General features: G+C 34.9%; 1 protein-coding gene across 1 annotated transcript in view; it reads right to left on the bottom strand.

The window, feature by feature from the left end:
* Nucleotides 1–20,576, bottom strand: part of C3HXorf58 (chromosome 3 CXorf58 homolog) — a 60,723-nt gene that overhangs the window by 21,656 nt on the left and 18,491 nt on the right. The window contains exons 2-6 of the mRNA XM_053706365.1: nt 13,979–14,098; nt 12,743–12,842; nt 12,133–12,227; nt 5,125–5,236; nt 3,424–3,555 (exon numbers count right to left, since the gene is read on the bottom strand). Coding sequence (XP_053562340.1) covers nt 3,424–3,555; nt 5,125–5,236; nt 12,133–12,227; nt 12,743–12,842; nt 13,979–14,094 — 555 coding nt within the window. The 5' untranslated portion in view covers nt 14,095–14,098. The remainder of the gene's footprint in view (nt 1–3,423; nt 3,556–5,124; nt 5,237–12,132; nt 12,228–12,742; nt 12,843–13,978; nt 14,099–20,576) is intronic.

Here is a 20,576-nt window from a genome sequence, read left to right as displayed (position 1 = left end):
ATAACTTCTACGCTAGTAAAATTAGTTTATATGCTTTATGCTTTATTATATAGAAATATTTATCCACAATGTGAATCATTTGCATTTAGCAAAACTGACTTGTCTATATATGTAAACATATGTATGTATGTGTTTATATGTGTATATATGTCTGTAAGTACACATGTACAGACATATAAACATATATAATATATATATATATATATATATATACACACACACATACATATTTATACCTGTATACGTATGTATCTCTGTATCTTTTTGAGCCATAATAAATAATACATTTTTTAATAATTTTTATTAGATGGTGTTGTTATGAGTGTAATTGTACTTTGTAATGTATTTTTGATGTGTTTAGTGACACCTTTTTGTTTCGTGAAACAGTTACCCAGAGCTCTAAGATAACGTTAACCGGTTGCACATTATCTTCAATTGCGCTCAAGCATTTACTTTCAACTTCTAATGCTAGTGAAAAATAATAAAAAATGTGTAATATAAGTGCACCAAAAATTTTCAGAGATTTAGAGTTCAGAGATCTTCTGTGAAAGTGTCCTTAAAGAAGAAAAAAAGGAAAACAATAGTGAAGTACTGTATAAAGTCCAATCAAATGAATAGATGAAACTATACTCACACAGACAAGAGCTATGACTCAGCTCTTGGTGTTAAAAGCCCATATAATCAATTCTTGTGGGTTAAACAGAGGACCAGTGAGAACTCCAAACTAGAATCAAAGTGTTTATTACATAAAAAGTCACTTGGGTAAAACAGACTTCAAAAATTAACAAACCACATTTATATCAGCATAAACACCTAACAAATAAGTGCTAGCGAAAGTGCTAAAATGTCCCAACCTTCTCAGTGACATAAGCGTTCAACCGGCCAATGGTTCCGACTTACGTTTCACCGGACAACCTCCAGCTTTCAAGGATCATTATTTTGTATTATTTATTAGTCTTTATAGTTACAGGATTATTACCTTTTTTCCACTTAATACTAGTGAAAAAACCGACCTGCGCAAACACCCGTGATAAACCCTTTTTCGCTTACGCGTAATTGTTTGTGCACCACTTGTAATCTAGTCCTTAGATTTTAACTATATTCCAAATGCTACACTATGAAGTTTGAATAACTTGTGTCTGGTGCCCACAGTTACTGGTAGTACAGCCTTGTAATGAAGTTACTGTCATCATAATAGAAGACTTTCTATTATGATTATTTAAGGCAGGGAAGATGGCCCTGAACACGCAGTCTTAATGGTGAAACATACGTTAATATTCTATCATAAGTGCAGTACCCAATGTGACTGCCACATTGTACTCTGTGTTGAGGACTCCACACAGATTGATTACAGATTGGCCAGAAAAGTAAACAAAAGCTCACATAAATTGCCTAAAAGTATTAACCCAAGCCTCCTTGGGAGAAAGTGAAAAAGTACAATTTCTAGATGTAATTTACAGCAAAATGCTGCAAAATAAATAATGAATGTATATTGCAATAATGTTTCACTTGTGATAATGAAACATTTTGGGCTAGATTACGAGTGGAGTGCAAAACTGCACGCAGATGTGCACTGGTATTACAAGTAAAGCGCAATGCGAACACGACATCACCTTCGCATTGCATGGAATCTTTGTGCTCAAGAGAGCACGCCAATGGGAGTCTCGTTCTTATGCCGACAGACATAGCACGGAACCTAGTGCAGTGAAGGGGGTAAGTTGGGCAGCATATTTAAAATATATATGTATATGAATATATATTTATGTGTTTACATGTGTATATAAGCTATGTAAAGGCATTTTTCAGTGCCGTTTTTATTCGAATTACCCCACATCCCCTCACTTTAACCCCTTATAATTGCTTTGTGCAGTTATTTTAATTAAAAAAAAAAATGCTCATTTTTTATTTTTTTTTAGAAATGAACTGTACACTTTGTTTTTGGGGGAAATGGGGGACATTTTTTTTTTAATTAACTAGAGATTTGATCTCTGGTTAATGAAATTGTGCGCAAAGTCCTTGTGGTAGCATTAACCAGCCACTTGTAATGACTGGCTATTTAGCGTGTGCCCTGTAAACGGGATCACGTTAAAATTAAGCTACACTTATATTCTAGCCCTTTATGTGTTATTGAAATGTCAAGTTTAATAATTCTTTAATCCTTGCTCCCAAGGCAGCTTGGTAGTAGAAGGCCTTATCATGACAAGCTAAGCAGCTTCCACTATGCTGCTACTACATTACAGCTCTGATAAATAAATCTCACAACAAATAGTATGTGAAAATGCTAACATTACCAAGTGCAGTGTTTGCCAACTTTATTACAGAATATTGTTAGGTCCCCTCTACTATATATTTGACAGAAAATACCTAATAACTACTCATTTCAGAATAACAACCTTTTTTTCAGTCATGTGACTGCTATTGAAATGCATTTAAAAGCAGTGCACTAATTAAAATAGCCAGTAGGTGGAGCTGTCCGCTTGTGTTGCAGCAAAGTAATGCAAGCTTAGCAGGTCTGAAATTGATCTGTGTACACAGAGCAGACCAGACCTATTGAGCAACAAGTTCTAGCAGCCACTTCCCTATTATCTTCCTGTCCAGCTACTTGAGGTGAGGGTGCCTAACTGCTTATTAATCACTGCAGATTGAAATGCATAGAATAGGTGCAGACCCAATATTATCTAACATGCTAACAATGAAGAGAACTGTTTGCAGAAAAATGCAAGTAAAAAACGTTTTTGTTCATTAAATTTAGTTTGATGATAATGCAGTCTGTTGTGTAACTATTTTATTAGGTGCTGTTAGCAAATTTTGTTGTTCATTAAACTTAGTTTGATTATATTTTCTGTGTTGTGTGATTATTTTATTAGGTTATAATACTGTTTTAGCAAATGTTTTTGTTAATTAAACTTAGTTTAATTATATATTCTGTGTTGTATGATTATTTGATACTGTTTATAATGCTGTTTAGCATTTAAAGTCTTCATTTCAAAGCTTTAAAAATAATGTATTATAGGTTACTTATATCAATTTTGAGAGGGACATGGAACCTAACTCCCTCACTTCCCATTGATTTACATTATAAACTGGGTTTCAATTTACAACGGTTTCAATTTACAACCATTCCTTCTGGAACCTAACCCCGGCGTAAAACTGAGGGCTACCTGTAGAGTGTGTATAAAAGAGTACAGTGTATAGTATATTTTGTTAATTATTATTTTTATTAATAATAATTCCAATATGGCCTTTTAGATTACAAGATTGGACACACCTGGTGTAGGATACCTTAAAAGGAATGTCAAGACTTTATTATATTAAAATCAGATTAAAATGTAACATTAAATTCCAAATAACATTTTTTTTTTAATTTTGATTTTTCAAACCAAAAACATTTATTTCAGTTTTAAAGAAAAATATGCTTATTACCTGCATATAATCTTTGAGTGTTGCCACATCCATTATATCTGTTATTCTGTTCTTCTGATAATCAAGTTCATCACAAATCATTTGATCATAATATGCTCGGTGTCCCATCATTTTACAGGCATCAGATGCAGCCTGTGGGAAACAAATTATGAATAAATATTAAAAGATGGAATATTACTGAGATCTTTGTACTGTACAATCACTCTCTGTTGTAATGTATCAAATTCATGTTCTTCTGATTGTTATATGTGTGCTTTTTGTCCTACCGAATAAAAATGATATTGTAAAAAAAAAAAAAAAGATGGAATATTCATAGAGAATCTGAGCAGGTTTAAATATTGAAAAAAACCAACACGTTTGTGTACTGTAAAGAGTTTTCTGATATTTAAAGGGACATAAAAGTTTATAAAGAAAATGCACTAATGTTAAACGCCTAGTTAAAGTCCGCTTCAGAGCAGCAATGCAAAACAGTGCTTCATTTTGGGGTTCCCTTATTGGGGAAGCCTTAAAGTTACTTTTTTATTTATTGGTTTACAGTTAGTTGCTCAATTCTGGCAGCAAGCTACTTCTTCTATATAGGTAAAGATGGTAGAAATCATAAATTAAATACACTTCATGGAACAGTGCTATTTTACAGGGTTAAATTCATTGGTCCTTTTTGATCAGATAAGGAGTGACTGAGATTGTGAAAGGACACCTAAATCAAGCCCACAGTGTATACGCAGGTAGGCTATGAGGGTTTGGGGAGAGAAGATTGTTTTTTTTGGGTTTTTTCTTCTACATCTGCAGTTTTTACTCATTGGTATATACAGCATTATGAGCATGAGAACTGCTGTGTAATGTCCTTATGTTCTCCTTCTGTCTTATGTAGTATTATCGTCTTCATTCTATGTTTTGTGATGTTGGTCTTCTTTGTACCTTTGTAATTGCAATGTTCACAGAGTCATGTAACATTAGCATTACAGCTCATTTCTACTGAGTTCTAATAATAATAATAATAAATATATATCAATGTTCTCCCCAGGACCCTTTTATGGCTGAGGCACCCAGCTGATTTTTCTGGCTACCCACCTAAAATTTTTGCTAATATTTACATGTATTTTTTGCATATATTATAATGAAATAAAATGTTAAATTATGCAATGATTTTGTGCTTTGGATAGCAGAAAATGTGATACTATTAGAAAGTATTACACTGTCCCATTCGGTTAGTTTATAATGCCACCCGGCTGGCAAAATTTTCTGTGGAGAATACTGTATATGGTTTACAAAAAAAAAAAAACACAGTTGTTTTGTCCTAAACATGAAAAGAATTGCAATAAAATAAGTATTGTTATGGACTCACACAGTATTTTTGCCTCCTTTATTCAGATGTGAGTATCTAGATATGTTTTATTTTATTATAAAAGTTTCCATATATTAGCAATATACTCAGGGCCAGATTGGGAATAAAAAGCAGCCCGATTCTCCTATTTTCCCACCCTCAGATTTAAATAATAGTTTGTATAGGTTGAAAACTCTTTATCCAAACTGCTTGGGACTTAACAACTCTCCTGGTTTTCTGGTAGGCCAATCCAGCCTTCAATCCACTTCACTGTATTGTTTTAAAACATTATCTATAGACTCTTTTATCAAAAGCATTGAACAATATTTGTATTAAGATAAATGTATTTAATATCTATATGCATGAGATTAACTTACCTCACTTGAAGGACTAATTACTCTCTTTCCACTTATGTATCGTGATCCACAGCCACGTGAATGGTGGAAAATTTTGAAGACAATAAAAGGTGGGAACTCACAACCAGCAAACCTATAATTAAACAAACAAACATTTTTTATACATGAATCATGTAAAACTTTTACCTTGATTTAACAGTGAACATGATTTATTTTAACTTATGTGCAAGTTTCAAAATTAGACCATTATTGATACTATACAAATAAAAGTCAAATATTGCCAGAGAGAAAAGCAGGTAGTGCCTAATTAGAAACATTGAGTAAAATGAACATTTTTATTTTATTCTATAAACTACTGAAAACATTTCTCCCAAATTCCGAATAAAACTATTGTCATTTAGAGCATTTATTTGCAGAAAACGACAACTGGTCAATATAACAAAAAAGTGCAGTGTTTTCAGACCTCGAATAATGCAAAGAAAACAAGTTCATATTCATTTTTAAACAACATAATACTAATGTTCCAGAACACTGAGGATTGGTTGTACTCCATGCCACACAGCAAGGTCAATCAATGTGTGGATGGAAGGCCCCCAGATCAATCCCCTGTCATTGCCAGACCAATCTCCAGACCCGAACCCCATTAAAAATCTCTGGAATCTGATCAAGAGTAAGGCGGATGGTCACAAGCCATCAAACAAAGCAAAGACTGGTGGAGAGCATGCCAAGACACATGGAAGCTGTGTTTGAAAATCAGGGTTATTCCACCACATGATTTCTGAAATCTTGCTTAGTTAAAACATTAGTATTGTGTTGTTTATATATATATATATATATATATATATATATATATATATATATATATATATATATATATATATATATATCCTTATTATGAAGATGTAATTAATATTGAAAAACAGTGAATTTAGCAGATATATTTAAAGGGTTATAAATCTTTGCACAATATTACTGGAATAAAACACATTAGTAGAATTCACAACATATATGGAGATGCCAATTAACATAAAACACCCTTACCTGTGTGCAAATATATATATATATATATATATATATATATATATATATATACACACACACACACACAAAGGGCTCCAATGCATTTATATATATGTCTCTCTCTCTCTCTCTCTCTATATATATATATATATATATATATATATATATATATATATATATACATATGTTTTTTTTATGTGTATATATGTCTGTAAATACACACACACATATATATATTCCCAGGCTCTAATGATGGTTAGCATTTTTTAGCTATATATATATTTTTTAATTAAGGTATGTACATTGTTTTTTTTAGACATAATGCTATTACACACTTAATAGACTACATCTGTTGTATTGAGGTGGTCTTGAACCGAGCCTGCAATATCTCAGAAGTATGTCTGTACATACCTATACATATTTAGACATGTGTATATCTCTTTGTTAAAGGGACAGTCTAGGCCAAAATAAACTTTCATGATTCAGATAGAGCATGTCATTTTAAACAATTTTCCAATTTACTTTTATCACCAATTTTGCTTTGTTCTCTTGGTATTCTTAGTTGAAAGCTTAACCTAGGAGGTTCATATGCTAATTTCTTAGACCTTGAAGTCCACCTCTTTTCAGATTGCATTTTAACAGTTTTTCACCACTAGAGGGTGTTAGTTCACGTATTTCATATAGATAACACTGTGCTCGTGCACGTGAAGTTATCTGGGAGCAGGCACTGATTGGCTAGACTGCAAGTCTGTCAAAATAACTGAAAAAAAGGGCAGTTTTCAGAGGCTTAGATACAAGATAATCACAGAGGTTAAAAGTATATTATTATAACTGTGTTGGTTATGCAAAACTGGGGAATGGGTAATAAAGGTATTGTCTATCTTTTAAAACAATAAAAATTCTGGTGTAGACTGTCCCTTTAAAGCCCTTTGTATGCCTTTTATTTTTCCTGAGACACCTGAGACCTCATATCTTTGAGCCTTTATAACTCCTGATTGCAATTTTTTATAAACTAATTTGTATTAGTTATGATTGCAAATGTATTTTAAAATATATTTTGGATGTGTTTTGTGCCACTTTTTTGTCTCATGTAACAGTTAACCACAGCGCTGAGGTTGTACTATCCCGACGCGCGTTAAATTAAATTGTGTTCAAGCAAACATGTTTACTTTCAGCGGTAAGCTGTCAGCATTTATCATTGCAATGATAAAGGAATAGTCTGGCACTGTGAAAATAATAGTACAGGAAAAAGGGATATAATATTCCCTGGTGCTAACCCTTAATTCAGATAATCTAAGGAGGATAAGGGGAAGGCTGGCCAAGAAGGGGTTAATTAGCACTCATTCCTGTAATTAGTAGTGTATATGTTGATACATTCAACTATAACTAGAAGGATAATAAAGTTTAAAACTTACTATTTATTTAACCACTTAAAAAAAAACACACAAAGGGTTTACCAAATTGCTCCACACACTCTTGTGATAAACCTGCTGCAATATACCCAGACAATGCACACAGATTCTACCACCCCCCTGTATTCCTGGCCAGTAACAGGATACGCTGACTTCAGGTGACAGGGATGGTTTCTGTACTGTGTGCACACGTCCCTTGCAGAGGATTCACTGTTACTGGAGTAACAAAGTACAAAATGTTTAAAAGCAACTATATTTAAATAGCATACTAATGTGCTGTGCACAAACGCGTTTCGGCCGAGTAGCGGCCTTTCTCAATGTGCAGATTTAAAATTGATAAGCCGAGTTCTATGTGCACCCAAACTAATAATCCAAGAGCCAGTTATATCTTAAAATCATTATTTAGCATAGCGGTATACAGTTAGCATGTACACAGCATGCCTGACACTTCCTGATTCTAAAGACTCATAGCAGCTCAGTATTAGAGTTATTGACAATGATTACTCAAACGGTTTAATGAATAAAGCATTAAAAAAAAAAGTATTTATTTGTTTAAGATGTTATGAATTAATTGTGTTCGGATGTTACTGTCTCCCTAATATTGGTTGATCCACACTTTGCCATTTATAATTTATACAAAAAAGTATAATAATGAGTTTCACCACACAAACTGATGAACAGAACTGTGCTTGACATTGAACTCAGTACCAGTTTACAAAGAGAGGATTTGAGACAGTAAAAATAATCATATACATAATGAACATCCTTTCATTGATATTATCATATATACAGTGCGATACCTGGGCAGAAAAATACCCCACATCGTATACTGCATAAAGTAAGACTAGAGGAGGATGTAAACAGATATGAACAATAAAGTTCAATAGTTTTACATGTATCATTATGATTTAAATATCATTACAATTAATTCATTATGAAAAAATCCATTTTGTATATCCAAGTTTTTTTTAAGTGGTTAAATAAATAGTAAGTTTTAAACTTTATTATCCTTCTAGTTATAGTTGAATGTATCAACATATACACTACTAATTACAGGAATGAGTGCTAATTAACCCCTTCTTGGCCAGCCTTCCCCTTATCCTCCTTAGATTAGCATTTATCATTGCACAAGCATTTCTTGTGAAATGCTTTTGCAATACTGCCCCCTGCACATTCGCAGCCAATCGGCCGCTAGCAGGGGTGTCAATCAACCTGATTGTATCCGATCGGGCTGCTTGCTGTCCCCCGCATCAGAGGTGCTGGACGAGTTAAGGTGCAGCGGTCTTAAAGGAAAAGTTAACTATACTCTACCGCTCTGCAGTCGATTAAATATCTGCTAAATTTAGTTGGACCTTCATTCATCATTTCTTTGGATCCGACTTAGTAAAGTTCAAATACTACCTTTTACACCGATACCTTCTCACCCCGTAACTCTGCCTGTCAAACAAATTCTCTAAGTTTGGATTGGTCCCCCACTGGCGTTCTACGCCTACCGATCTAAATGCGCATGCGTGTCTCAATGCAATCTAGACCTGTTTAGATGCTCGCTCACGAGACACACATGCGCATTCTCTACTTGTGATCCATCGTCGCCCTGGCAGTATAAAGTAGCTTACTCAACGCATGCGCAATATAATTAAGCATAACAAGAACGCGCACGGAGAGGTAGACGTAAGAGAGGGTGGAACCGCTCTTACCTGAAATGTAAGAAGTAAAACCAGGAAATGAGCAGGTGGGCGGAGGAAGCGATTATAACGGTATGGCAATAATTATAATTTTAAAGTTAGCGACTGTGTTGTCCAACATAAGATTAGTAAATGTCATCGATATTGAGTAAAAAAAATGTACTTTCACTTTAAGACTACTACGTCTTAACTTACATTTCTGGTGCGCAGAAACAGCTGCATCCGCAGCTTAGTAATTCGGCCCCTAAGTGTGCAGTCAAAGGAGAGCGCATTTCCTTATGCAGGAAAGTCTCAGGAAAAAAATAAGGTAAACAATTCTATCTCCAGCTTCATTCAGACAGAAAAAATTAGCCTGAATATTGTGTAGGAAAGCTACATAAGATCCCTTAGGTTTCTTCATGCCATAAGAAGTAGAAAAATTAAGTAGTGTTGAGCCCTTTCTTTTCAAGCCCAATAAGTGTCCCACTTCCATAGTAGGTTTCCTAGATTTCCTTGGCACGTTCCTCCATACAAAGCGGCCCATACTGTTGTCGCCCAAGCTTGAGGTCCTATTCTAAACCTAAAAAGAAGGGCATTTAGCTTTTTTGCTGCCCAAGAAAAAAAAAACACCCAAAAAAAGCCTAGCACTAAACCCCAAAGAAGATAATCACAAAGCTTGAATCCTATGTGCTCGCCAACTGGGGTACTTCTCTTCTATCCCGGTGTCGGTGGTCCATCTTCTTTCTTGACCCGGCGGCGGTGGTCCATCTTCTTTCTTGATCCCTGTGGCAGTGTTCAATCTTCATCCATCTTCTTCCTCTGCTCCACTGGGGATGTCTTCATCCATCTTCCACCTGATGCGTCTTCTTTTCTTCTCATCTTTCATAACTTCCGTCCACGATGTCCTCTTAATGCAGTCCCCCGCCGGACACTGAATTTTGAATGTGATGTACCTCCTTATATAGGGTTACCTTTGAATTGCTATTGGAGGATTTTATAAACCAAATTCAAATCAGTCAAAAGAAAAAGCATTCAAAATTCAGTGTGTGGCGGTGACTGCATGAAGAGGACATCGTGGATGGAAGACCAGAAGATGAGAAGAAAAGAAGACATCGGGTGGCAGATGGATGAAGACTTCCCCAGCGGAGCGCAGGAAGAAGATGAATGAAGATGGACCACCGCTGCCGGGATCAAGAAAGAAGATGGACCACTGCGGTCGGGTGAAGAAAGAAGATAGACCACTGCCGCCGGGATAAAAGTACTGCAGTTGGCGAGCACATAGGAGCCAGATTCAAGTTTTGGTGAGTACCTTCTTTGGGTTTAGTGGTAGGGGGTTTTTTTTGGGTGGGATTTTTTATTTTAAAGATTAGGTTTTATTTTTTTTCCTTGGGCAGCAAAATAGCTAAATACCCTTCTAATGACAATGCCCAGCCAAATGCCTTTTTTTTGGGGGGGGAGTTACTTGTATTATAGGTTGGTTTGTGTTTCTACAAGGAAACAAAGCTGTATCACTTTAGGGCAGGGGTGCCCAATAGGTAGATCGGGATGTACCAGTAGATCCCAAAGGTACTGCTGGTAGATCAAAATTATGTGGTCAAGTTACGCGATCTCAGCAAAGTAAAGGGGGTCAGTGGCAGTAATTTGAATGCAGTGTTTTGAAACATAGCACAAGGGGTTGCTCCTGTTAACCCGAATTAAAGTCAGTGCTACTTTTGTCATCAGGATTAATCTGTTGTATCTCTATGCTTTTGCAAATCCATGTGTTGCTAAATCATGCAACCTTAAAGGGATATGAAACACACATTTTATTTTTTTTCATGATTCAGATAGAGCAGCAATTTTAAACAACGTTCTAATTTACTCCTATTATCAATGTTTCTTCATTCTCTTGGTATCTTTATTTGAAAAAAACAGGAATGTAAGCTTAGGAGCCGGCCCATTTTTAGTGGGTAGATCTCGTTGAGCTGGTCATTTGAAAAGTAGATCCCAACACAAACAAGTGTGGGCACCCCTGCTTTAGGGCAATGCCCTACAATAAGCATTTTTAAGGGCTATATTTTATTTTAGTGATAGTTTAGTTTTTTTGTTTTTTTTAAGGGGGGGGGGGGTTAGAATAGGCATAACCGTGGGTTTGTTTGTTTTTTGGTAGTGTTGTTTTTAATTTTCTGTAATGTTACTTTTTTATTTTCTGTAAATTTAGTGTTTGTTATTTTTGGTAACTTAGGGGGTTTTAGATTAGAGGTGGGGGGTTTAGGAGCTAGGTAGTTAAGTAGTGTAGGGGTAGTTTGAATTGGTGGGTTGTGGCAGTGTAAGGATTAATATGTTAGGGGGTTTTGAGAGTATAGGGGTTAAGCAGTGTAGGGGGTGTTTGCGGTGGGCTACTGGCAATATAGGGGTTAATAGGTTAGGAAGTTTATTGTGGTGGGCTATTGGCAGCATAGTAGTTAATAGGTTAGGACATTTTTTGTGGTGGGCTATTGGCGGTTTAGGGGTTAAGCAGTGTAAGGTTAGTTTGCGGTGGTGGGTTATGTCAGTTTAGGGGTATATCCTTTACTTTACATTGCCAATGTCAGAGCTGATGCTGCGTGGAATATTTTCCGCCAGCATCGACACCCATTGCTATGTATAGTGAAACGGCCCTATGTGATGGTGCCTTTTAAAGTAATGTTGTCACTTTTGAATGTTTTGCCAGCACTCTTGACATCTCGTTAGATCCCTTTTGATTATATCACCGCCTTGCAGCACTTTCGATCAGCGGGGCCTTAGTGTTAGCCCCAATTGGCCACAATCAAGAAAGATAAAATAAACATATTCACCAGGGATTTATATATGTTGATCTTTTGTGCAATTCAGCTATTATATAAAGTATATTTTTCCAATATTAATACAGCTTCTACCAGAAAAGATAGAAAGTTGTCAAAACAATATACAACCTGAATCTCACTTTACACTGCATGCCAGGATCTCTTAGCAATTCTGCTTCCAATGGGCAAACTTTTCTCAGAATCGCATATGTTGCATGTGTCTCCTAAATTCAAAAACAAAAACACACACATACAAGGTAAATGTTTTCTATTTGTTACAATTACAGTAATAAAATATATTACTCTTCTTGGCATGTGATACAACAGCTTTGTCTAACAGGATGTGTTCACTAACTAATATACCAAAGTATATTAAAGGGACATCTAAAAGACACTATATTTTTAAAAAAATGGATATTCCTTTGTTGAATCGTGCAATAGAACTAAATGTAGCTCGCTTTGGTCGCGGGAGCGATCTACATTTAGTTCAATAGCGCAATCTGGTGCTCTGTGATTAGACAACGCGCCCGCAAACTGCTTTTGAAAAAGAAGACCTGATCAGAAGAGCCTGGAGACAAAACCAGGTAAGTGCAACTTTGAGAGCTAAAATCTCTCAAATCTTTTGATTTTTAAAGCTGCTGCTAAGATAATGTTACATAATGCTGCATTATGTGAAAAATAACATAACATTATTTTTTAAGTTTACTGTCCCTTTAACAAGACATCAATATATACTTACAGCAGCCCGAGCTGTATGTTTAAGCAGTTTAAAAAGCTTTCTGTTGCGGTGGCATCTCCATGTTCTTTGAATACGGATAGCAGCATCTCCATTATTAATCCTAGAAGGGGAAAAAAACACGACAATCATTCTATTGTGTTACACAAACACTACTGGTCTTTGCATGATGCCTAGCACTTTCTTTCTTTGATTACTTTAAGAAAAAAATAAAATAAGATGCATTATCATTTATATTACCATTATATTTGTATGAAAAACAATAATTTATTTTGGATGAATTTCCTGCTATTTGTTCATAATTTTTTTTTTACAAAATATCACCTGACCATCTCTAGGTAAAAAAGAAGATATTTTACCTCAAACTTTCTCAGTAGCCATATACAATTGTATATGGATTTTCAGCAGCTAATGAGGATGCTATTCTTAAGTCTTGTGAAGGAGCATGCATCTGGCATGTGCAGGCCAGGCACAATCATGTTATTTCCTTATTCAGTTTAAGGAAGTTTACTATGAAATTTGCAAGCAAAGCATGACCTTAGCACTGCTGATGCTGATTGGCTGTTGTTTTTGCCTTGTTTTTTTCAACCAGCAGCTGGACAGTAGCTGAAGGATAACTTTTCACTGAGCACTTACTATTGTGAGATGAAGACATTTTGAGATAAAATACCTTTTTACGGGTGTTCAGGAGATATTTTCATTTTACAGTTATGCTGCATCACTTTTAAATGATTTTGCATATGGGTATTAGTTCCCATTAAAATGGATTCATACATCTTTTTAATGTATAATTAACTTTGCACCACTCACAGCTTTACTTTCAGTTGCTGGTAGTTCTAAGCTTGAGGGGGCAAAACTAAGATTCTGAACAAGCACTCAACAGCGTCAGAAGATCCAGCATAGTGTAAAAAGGCCCACAGACAATGCAGTCACTATATAAATCACAAAGAAACACTTCATAGAATAAAGCATTTAGGATGTTTTTATTAGACACTAATTATGGGTGAATGATCATGGTAATGTCCATTTAAAGTAATAAACATGGATAGCACTTGTTATTGTTTTAGTATATAATTAAATGATCTACATTTTTCACACCTAAATACATTTTCTAAATAATTGATGTTAAGATAATATTTTGTAATCAGCTATTTGTGTGCATAGAAGGTATGTATGGTAACCTTTATTCTGTTTGTCTTGGTTTAATTGGAAAAGACATGATGTGATCAGGAAACCTACACATGGGTTGTATCCAGCTTTCTGTCTCTAACATAGTCTTTTGTAGGTAAGGATGCTGCAGAAATACTTGGAAGGCTGACAGATATTGTTGCACTTGACTTACTGTTTAAAGCCATGATCCTGAAAAGAAAAGAGAGTGATTAAAAAATATACTTTAAGTAGAAGAAATTTTCATAAAAACACATTTAGACTCTTAGAAATCAACTCTCTTTGATAGTTTTTACTGTGATCTTAGACAATTTTATTTGGAGGTATCAGTTCAATAGCGGACACTTGCAACAGGATGTTCAGATGTACCATTCTTCAGTGCATAGGACCCACACACATATTTAATAAATTATACCACAATTATTGACTCACAGTCTTACACAATTTGGCTGTGCACAGGATCGTAGGATCCTGTGCACAGCCAAATCACAGGTCATTCACAATCAGGCACTCTGGACTTGAAACATTTATTGAAATACGTATTTCAATAAACGTTTCAAGTACAGAGAGTGCCTGATTGTGAATGACCTTTGGATATTGTTTTCAAGAGCACCCTGGTTGCTGCAGAATATTACGGTTTGCGAGTGCTGGATCTTGATTTGATTGGTATATATATATATATATATATATATATATATATATATATATACCGTACATACACACATACATATATACAAAATACACATAAAGAGAAGCACACTCTCAGGAACTAACAGCCCAGCTCAATAACGTGTTCGCTTGTTCTATGGTGATTTACCACCTGGGTAAACCGTTGTGTGTGTATATATATATATATATATATATGTATATATATATATATATATATATATATATATATATATATATATTTTAGAGTATATAGTATATAAATACATTATGCTGAAGCCCATTTTCTTATTTGGGTTTTATGCTCTTTTAAATTTAACATTTGAAAATGAATTAAATTCTTCTAGTTTGACCGAACCACTGCTTGAAATAAACTCCTCCAATGAATTATGATGTAATTTAGATCAAGGAAACCTCTCACTCTTTTGTGTTTATCATTCACCAGTTTGATTAGCAACATTCACAGAAGCTGTCGCTAAATTATTTCTGTACAGGCTAACTTTAACACAAATTAAGGTGTGTGAAACACACACCAAAGTAGCGCAAATAACCTGAAATATGACAGTAATATAAATAATGTGAACACCTAAATGTACAGATTATGAGATATATATTGCACAAAGTTCGGTGATAGAGGTACAAAGATCCCCTTATACTTGATCCAATCTGGTGTAAAGTCAAATAATGCAAAAGACTCCAGCAGCTCCTCTTAATCAGGTGATTCCACAGACCTTGATTGTAAGCAAGTTTTCTAAAAAAATAGAAGAGAGGAGCGCCGACTCAAATGCAGAGTATAAACAGTTTAATATATATCACACACGACAAATGTCCACTCACAAGATTAAAATATAAATAAAGCATATGTGTAACTTGTACACCATAAACTTATCGGCTCAAACCGGTGTTTTTCTTATCTGTGTCCAAAAAGATGTTGAATCTCCTGTGTCTCTCCCGTAATCCTCCAAAGTTACCAAGTCCAGGTTGGCAAAAGAGTTCATACAAGTTCATATGGGATGTGCTGATCACGGCGGCTTCACAGGAACGATGAGCTAGGGGGTGGGCGGGTCTCTACGCGTTTCGCCACGTCTCGGCGTGACTTTGTCAAGAGTCACTCCCCTTTTTATAGCCATCCCCTTTCTTTCAAAGAATTACTCTTGACAAAGTCACGCTGAGACGTGACGAAACGCGTAGAGACCCGCCCACCCCCTAGCTCATCGTTCCTGTGAAGCCACCCCAGTTCCGAGTCTGCAGCTAGGAACTTGGAGGTTTTGAGTGCCGAGGAACGCTACACTAAGTGTGATACTATTATACAATATCTTACTCTTTAGCTCTATTGTTAGTGTCACAACCCCCGTGATCAGCACATCCCATATGAACTTGTATGAACTCTTTGGATTTGGTAACTTTGGAGGATTACGGGAGAGACACGGGAGATTCAACATCTTTTTGGACACAGATAAGAAAAACACCGGTTTGAGACGATAAGTTTATGGTGTACAAGTTACACATATGCTTTATTTATATTTTAATCTTGTGAGTGGCCATTTGTTGTGTGTTATATATATTAAACTGTTTATACTCTGCATTTGAGTCCGCGCTCCTCTCTTCTATTTTTTAGAAAACTTGCTTACAGGCTAACTTACTTATGCCTTTTTCTATCATGAATTTACTATACACAATGTACAAAGTTTCCAAATATATTGACGCAATTGAAAAAATAGTGGTAAGAAACATTTAAAATTCAGTTTTACTCACACACACATATACTGTAGATAGATAGACAGATAGATAGATTTCGCAGGACCTTTTAAATGTGTGCACAACCTGACTGATTTTTCTTACTACCAGGCTAAAATTTTAGCAAATATTAAGCTAAAATTAGCTAGTATTAATAATGTCCAATGTTTATTGTACAAATTATCATGAAATAAATGTATTTTAAATTATGCAATTAATTTGTGCTTTGGATATCAGAAAATGTTATTATATTAAAACGTATTACTCTGCCCCACCCAGCCACTTTATAATGCCACCAGATGGCAACATTTTCTGTGTAGAATATGTAATAAGACTCTAGTTTTATATACAAGATGGATATACCACATTATAACTGTTACATAAAATCCTACTCTGAAGCGAGTGAACAAAATAATTCTATCTAATTATCAGATTCATGGGTATGTCATCTATTTTTATCTTCTATATACAGTACATAATCCAGGGTTCCCAGATTGATAAAAAAAAATCTTTGGTATCCACTGCTCTGCACTGCTCATCTGGAAATTAATCTTCCGTTCAATAATTTGGAATGTTGGTATTAGGGTTTTCCAATATCTTGCTATACTTAGTTTAACTATAGTGCATATCATGGCTACAAGTTTATTTGCTTTGGTATTAAGACCTAATAATGGTTCATGCAATAAAGCTTGAGTAGGTGTCAAACAGATTGTTTTATAAAAAATGTTGCTCAGTAGGTCAGAAGCTTGTGACCAAATGTGGAGAAACATGAAAACAATACCACCACATATGTATGTACCTCTCTCATTGCAACCTCACAGGCAGTTATTATTATGATGCTCTTTGCTGTGTATTCTAGAAGGATGAAAGTACCACCTGAAAGCCGCCTTTAAATAATTTTCTTTTAAGTGTGCACATATTGAGAAAGAAGAACCTGATCCTAAAATGTCATGCTATTTTTCTGTTGGCCAGTCAAAATTAAAGTCAGATTCCCATATTTGCATAAATGGGAGTTTAACTGTAGTAGAAGTAGTATTGAACATAATATATAAGTTAGAAATAGTACCTCTTGTTCTGTGTGGTGTAAGACATATACAGTATGTTCTAGTTAAGTGTTGGTACCTGTCTTATCTGACCCAACTACCTCAGTAACTCTAGCTCTAAGCTGTAGGTAATGAAACCAGTTTGATTTTTCTTGAGTATTAAGATCTATATATTGATTGTAAGTTAAAAAAGTATTACCCCTAAAGTAGGGGTGCACCGAAATGAAAATTCTGGACCGAAACTGAAATTTCAGGATGCCCTTGCCTGAAAACTGAAAATGACTTTTTTTTAAAATAAAATGATTTTAAAATATTTTTTTTTCTATCATTTTATTATATTAGAGTTTTTAATGAATTTAATGAATCTGAAATGAAAAACTACAAGCCAATAAAATAAATAACAATTAACCACACTTTTATTGAAAGTAACACACCGAAATTGGACAGAAAAAATAACTTTAAAAAGCAATATAAATAAAAATCTGTTAAATCTGTTTTTGTTATATATGACTGAATAAAGAATAATATATTGTTGATAATTTAATATCAATATACAGTCTTCATTCAGTTCTATGTAACAGAATCAGATTTAAGAGTTTTTTTATTTATTTTTTTTACCAATTTTCCAAATTAAGAATAGTCCTAGAAAACTTTAATATCTATGCAGAACAGTAAGGGCTAGATAGATTACATTTGATTGGTAAGCTTTACCAATGTTGTGTCTGATTAATGAAAGCTGATAAAATTAAAAAATGGTTTACACTGCAGTATTAATATTTATTGGCAGATCAGGACTACTGCATGTGTGTTAATGAAGTAGGCTTGTTCAATGCAGAAATTAATATCCCTTTTAAAAAGTTTATTATGTTGGTCCTTTTTTATATGAACAAAACATTTTTATAAATTAATATGCTTATTATTTTAAATTAATATTCTTATTATTTATTAAAATGTCATTAATTTCCATCTTTAATTACATTCATAAAAATTATTTTGAGTGTCATGTTTATAGGGAGCCAGACCTCTCCTTGCAATAAACATGACTGAGTAATCACCATCTCCTTTTGGAGTGCTTGTGCCATTTTACAATGAAAAAATACCTTTCATTTCTCTCTGTAAAATGTTCCAGGAAATCATTTAACACTTTGTTCAGTTTACCTTAGGGTGTTTTTTTGTTTTAATATTTAAAGTTCAGTCAAAGCCTATGCCCCTTGTTTTTAGCCAGTGTTTGTTCAAAGAAAAATAAATCACTGTATTTTCATTCTTTGCTACACTCCATTAAACAGTATGTAAGCTGGTAATAATAAAGTATTAATTGGCGTTATGAAGTTAGAAAAAGTTTTATATTCTGCTGCATTTCTCCATAACTAAATCAGTTTAATACACTAAGTCAAGCCCTGTTTGCATAACTGTTTAGGGATTTAAAACATAGAAGCTTTGTCTATTTATGCAATTATCATTCAGCATTGTTTAGAGGAAGAGTTGCTCCGGTTCAGCAGTTCAGCTCTGTTAGAGACAATGGAGGTTTGATTTACAGCAGCCTAACACAGAGCAACCCCCCTCTACCTCCCCATACTACAGAGCTGTAAATCAAACCTCCGTTGTCTCTAACAGAGTTGAACTGCTGAACCTGAGCAACTCTTCTTCCACACTAACAGCACTAAACCAACAGTACACCGGAGCCTTTTAGGAAGTGCAGAGTCTGCAGAAAGAAGAACCGCTCTAGCTTAGAAAAGAGGGAGGAGGCTGTGCTGCAGTGACTTCATGCGCGAGTGGCATTGTGGGAAATGTATTTTCTAACCAAATGGCCTAGAAGGCCTCTAGCTGCACCGGACTTAATTTTAGGTGCGGGTGGATGCAGTAAGCGGCGGCCAGCAAGTGTAGGTGTGGGGCAGATAGAGCATGCAATTTTTGGCCGTTTTGCCCCTCTTTCGGCTCGAATGGGATAGGTCCATTTTCAGCCGAAAAATTTGGTGCATCCCTACCCTAAAGGTATCTGCAATTCGATAAAGTTAGTTCATTTTTGTTGTAGAATATGATCCTGTTCCTTACTTAAAATCACTAGGGGGGGTCGCCCTCGAATCTGATTTAATAATAGGATATTTAGTTTTTAAGTAATCACATAATATTACCTATGGGAGATAACAATGAATGTCCGCCATGTTGGTGGTCTGTCTTTTTTTGGGCACCAAAGCAATTTATAAAGTGGAAATATCATTAACATATCCAATTCAATTGGATATTATCTGATTAGTTGTACCATAATGATGTTTGCGCTGTTCTAGCAGCATAGTAATATGCGACTAGATCCGGCAATCCCATCCTGCCCTTTTTCCTATGGCAAATAAGAGTTTGTTTATTGACTCTAGCTTTCTTTCCCTTCCAAATAAATGATACTAGTTCTTTTTGGATTTTCAGCAGGATTGTGCTGAGATATTTATAGGTAATGACCTGAATATGTAAAGGATCTTCGATATTATTGTCATTTTTACTGCAATTAGTCTACCATACAAAGATATGTTGAATTTACTCCATTTGGATAGGTTTTTTATATGCGAAAATAAAGGGACATAATTAAGTTTACATAATAGGTCCAAATTATTCGGTATTAAGATACCCAAATATTTCATACCCTTATCTGATCACTGAAAAGCAAAGTTAAGTTCGAGCAACTTTTTAGTATGTTGCGGAAGATGTATACTAATAGCCTCACATTTATCGTTGTTTATTTTGTAACCTGAGATCCTAGCAAATTTATCAATAGTAGAATATATTAAGGGGAGTGATATCATAGGCTTAGTAACCGAAAGAATAACATTGTCTGCGAATAGACATTTTATGTTCCTGATCATTTATCTTAATTCCTGAAATATCTACATTTTGGCAAATGTGAGCAGCTAAAGGTTTGATGCATATTGCAAAGAAGAGTGGAGACAGAGGACATGCCTGTCTAGTTCCATTCATTGTACATATGGACTTAGATTTGTAGCCCGCCACCTTGACAAAATCTGATGGGCATGAATAAACTGAAGATATCGCAGAGCAGAAATTTCCTGAAATTCACATTATTTCAAGTACTGAGTGTAAGTAGCTCCAACTCACTCGATCGAATGCCTTCTCTGCATCCAGTGACAGAAACAGAGAAGGCACTCTACAATTTGAGGAATAATCTATCAAATCCACATTTTTTCTTATATTGTCGGGGGGCTTCCCTATTTTGAATA

The sequence above is a fragment of the Bombina bombina genome, chromosome 3 (assembly GCF_027579735.1).
Source record: "Bombina bombina isolate aBomBom1 chromosome 3, aBomBom1.pri, whole genome shotgun sequence".
Classification (NCBI taxonomy): Eukaryota; Metazoa; Chordata; class Amphibia; order Anura; family Bombinatoridae; genus Bombina; species Bombina bombina.
Note: the sequence above shows the minus strand (reverse complement) of the source record. Positions and strands in the feature narration are given on the sequence as shown.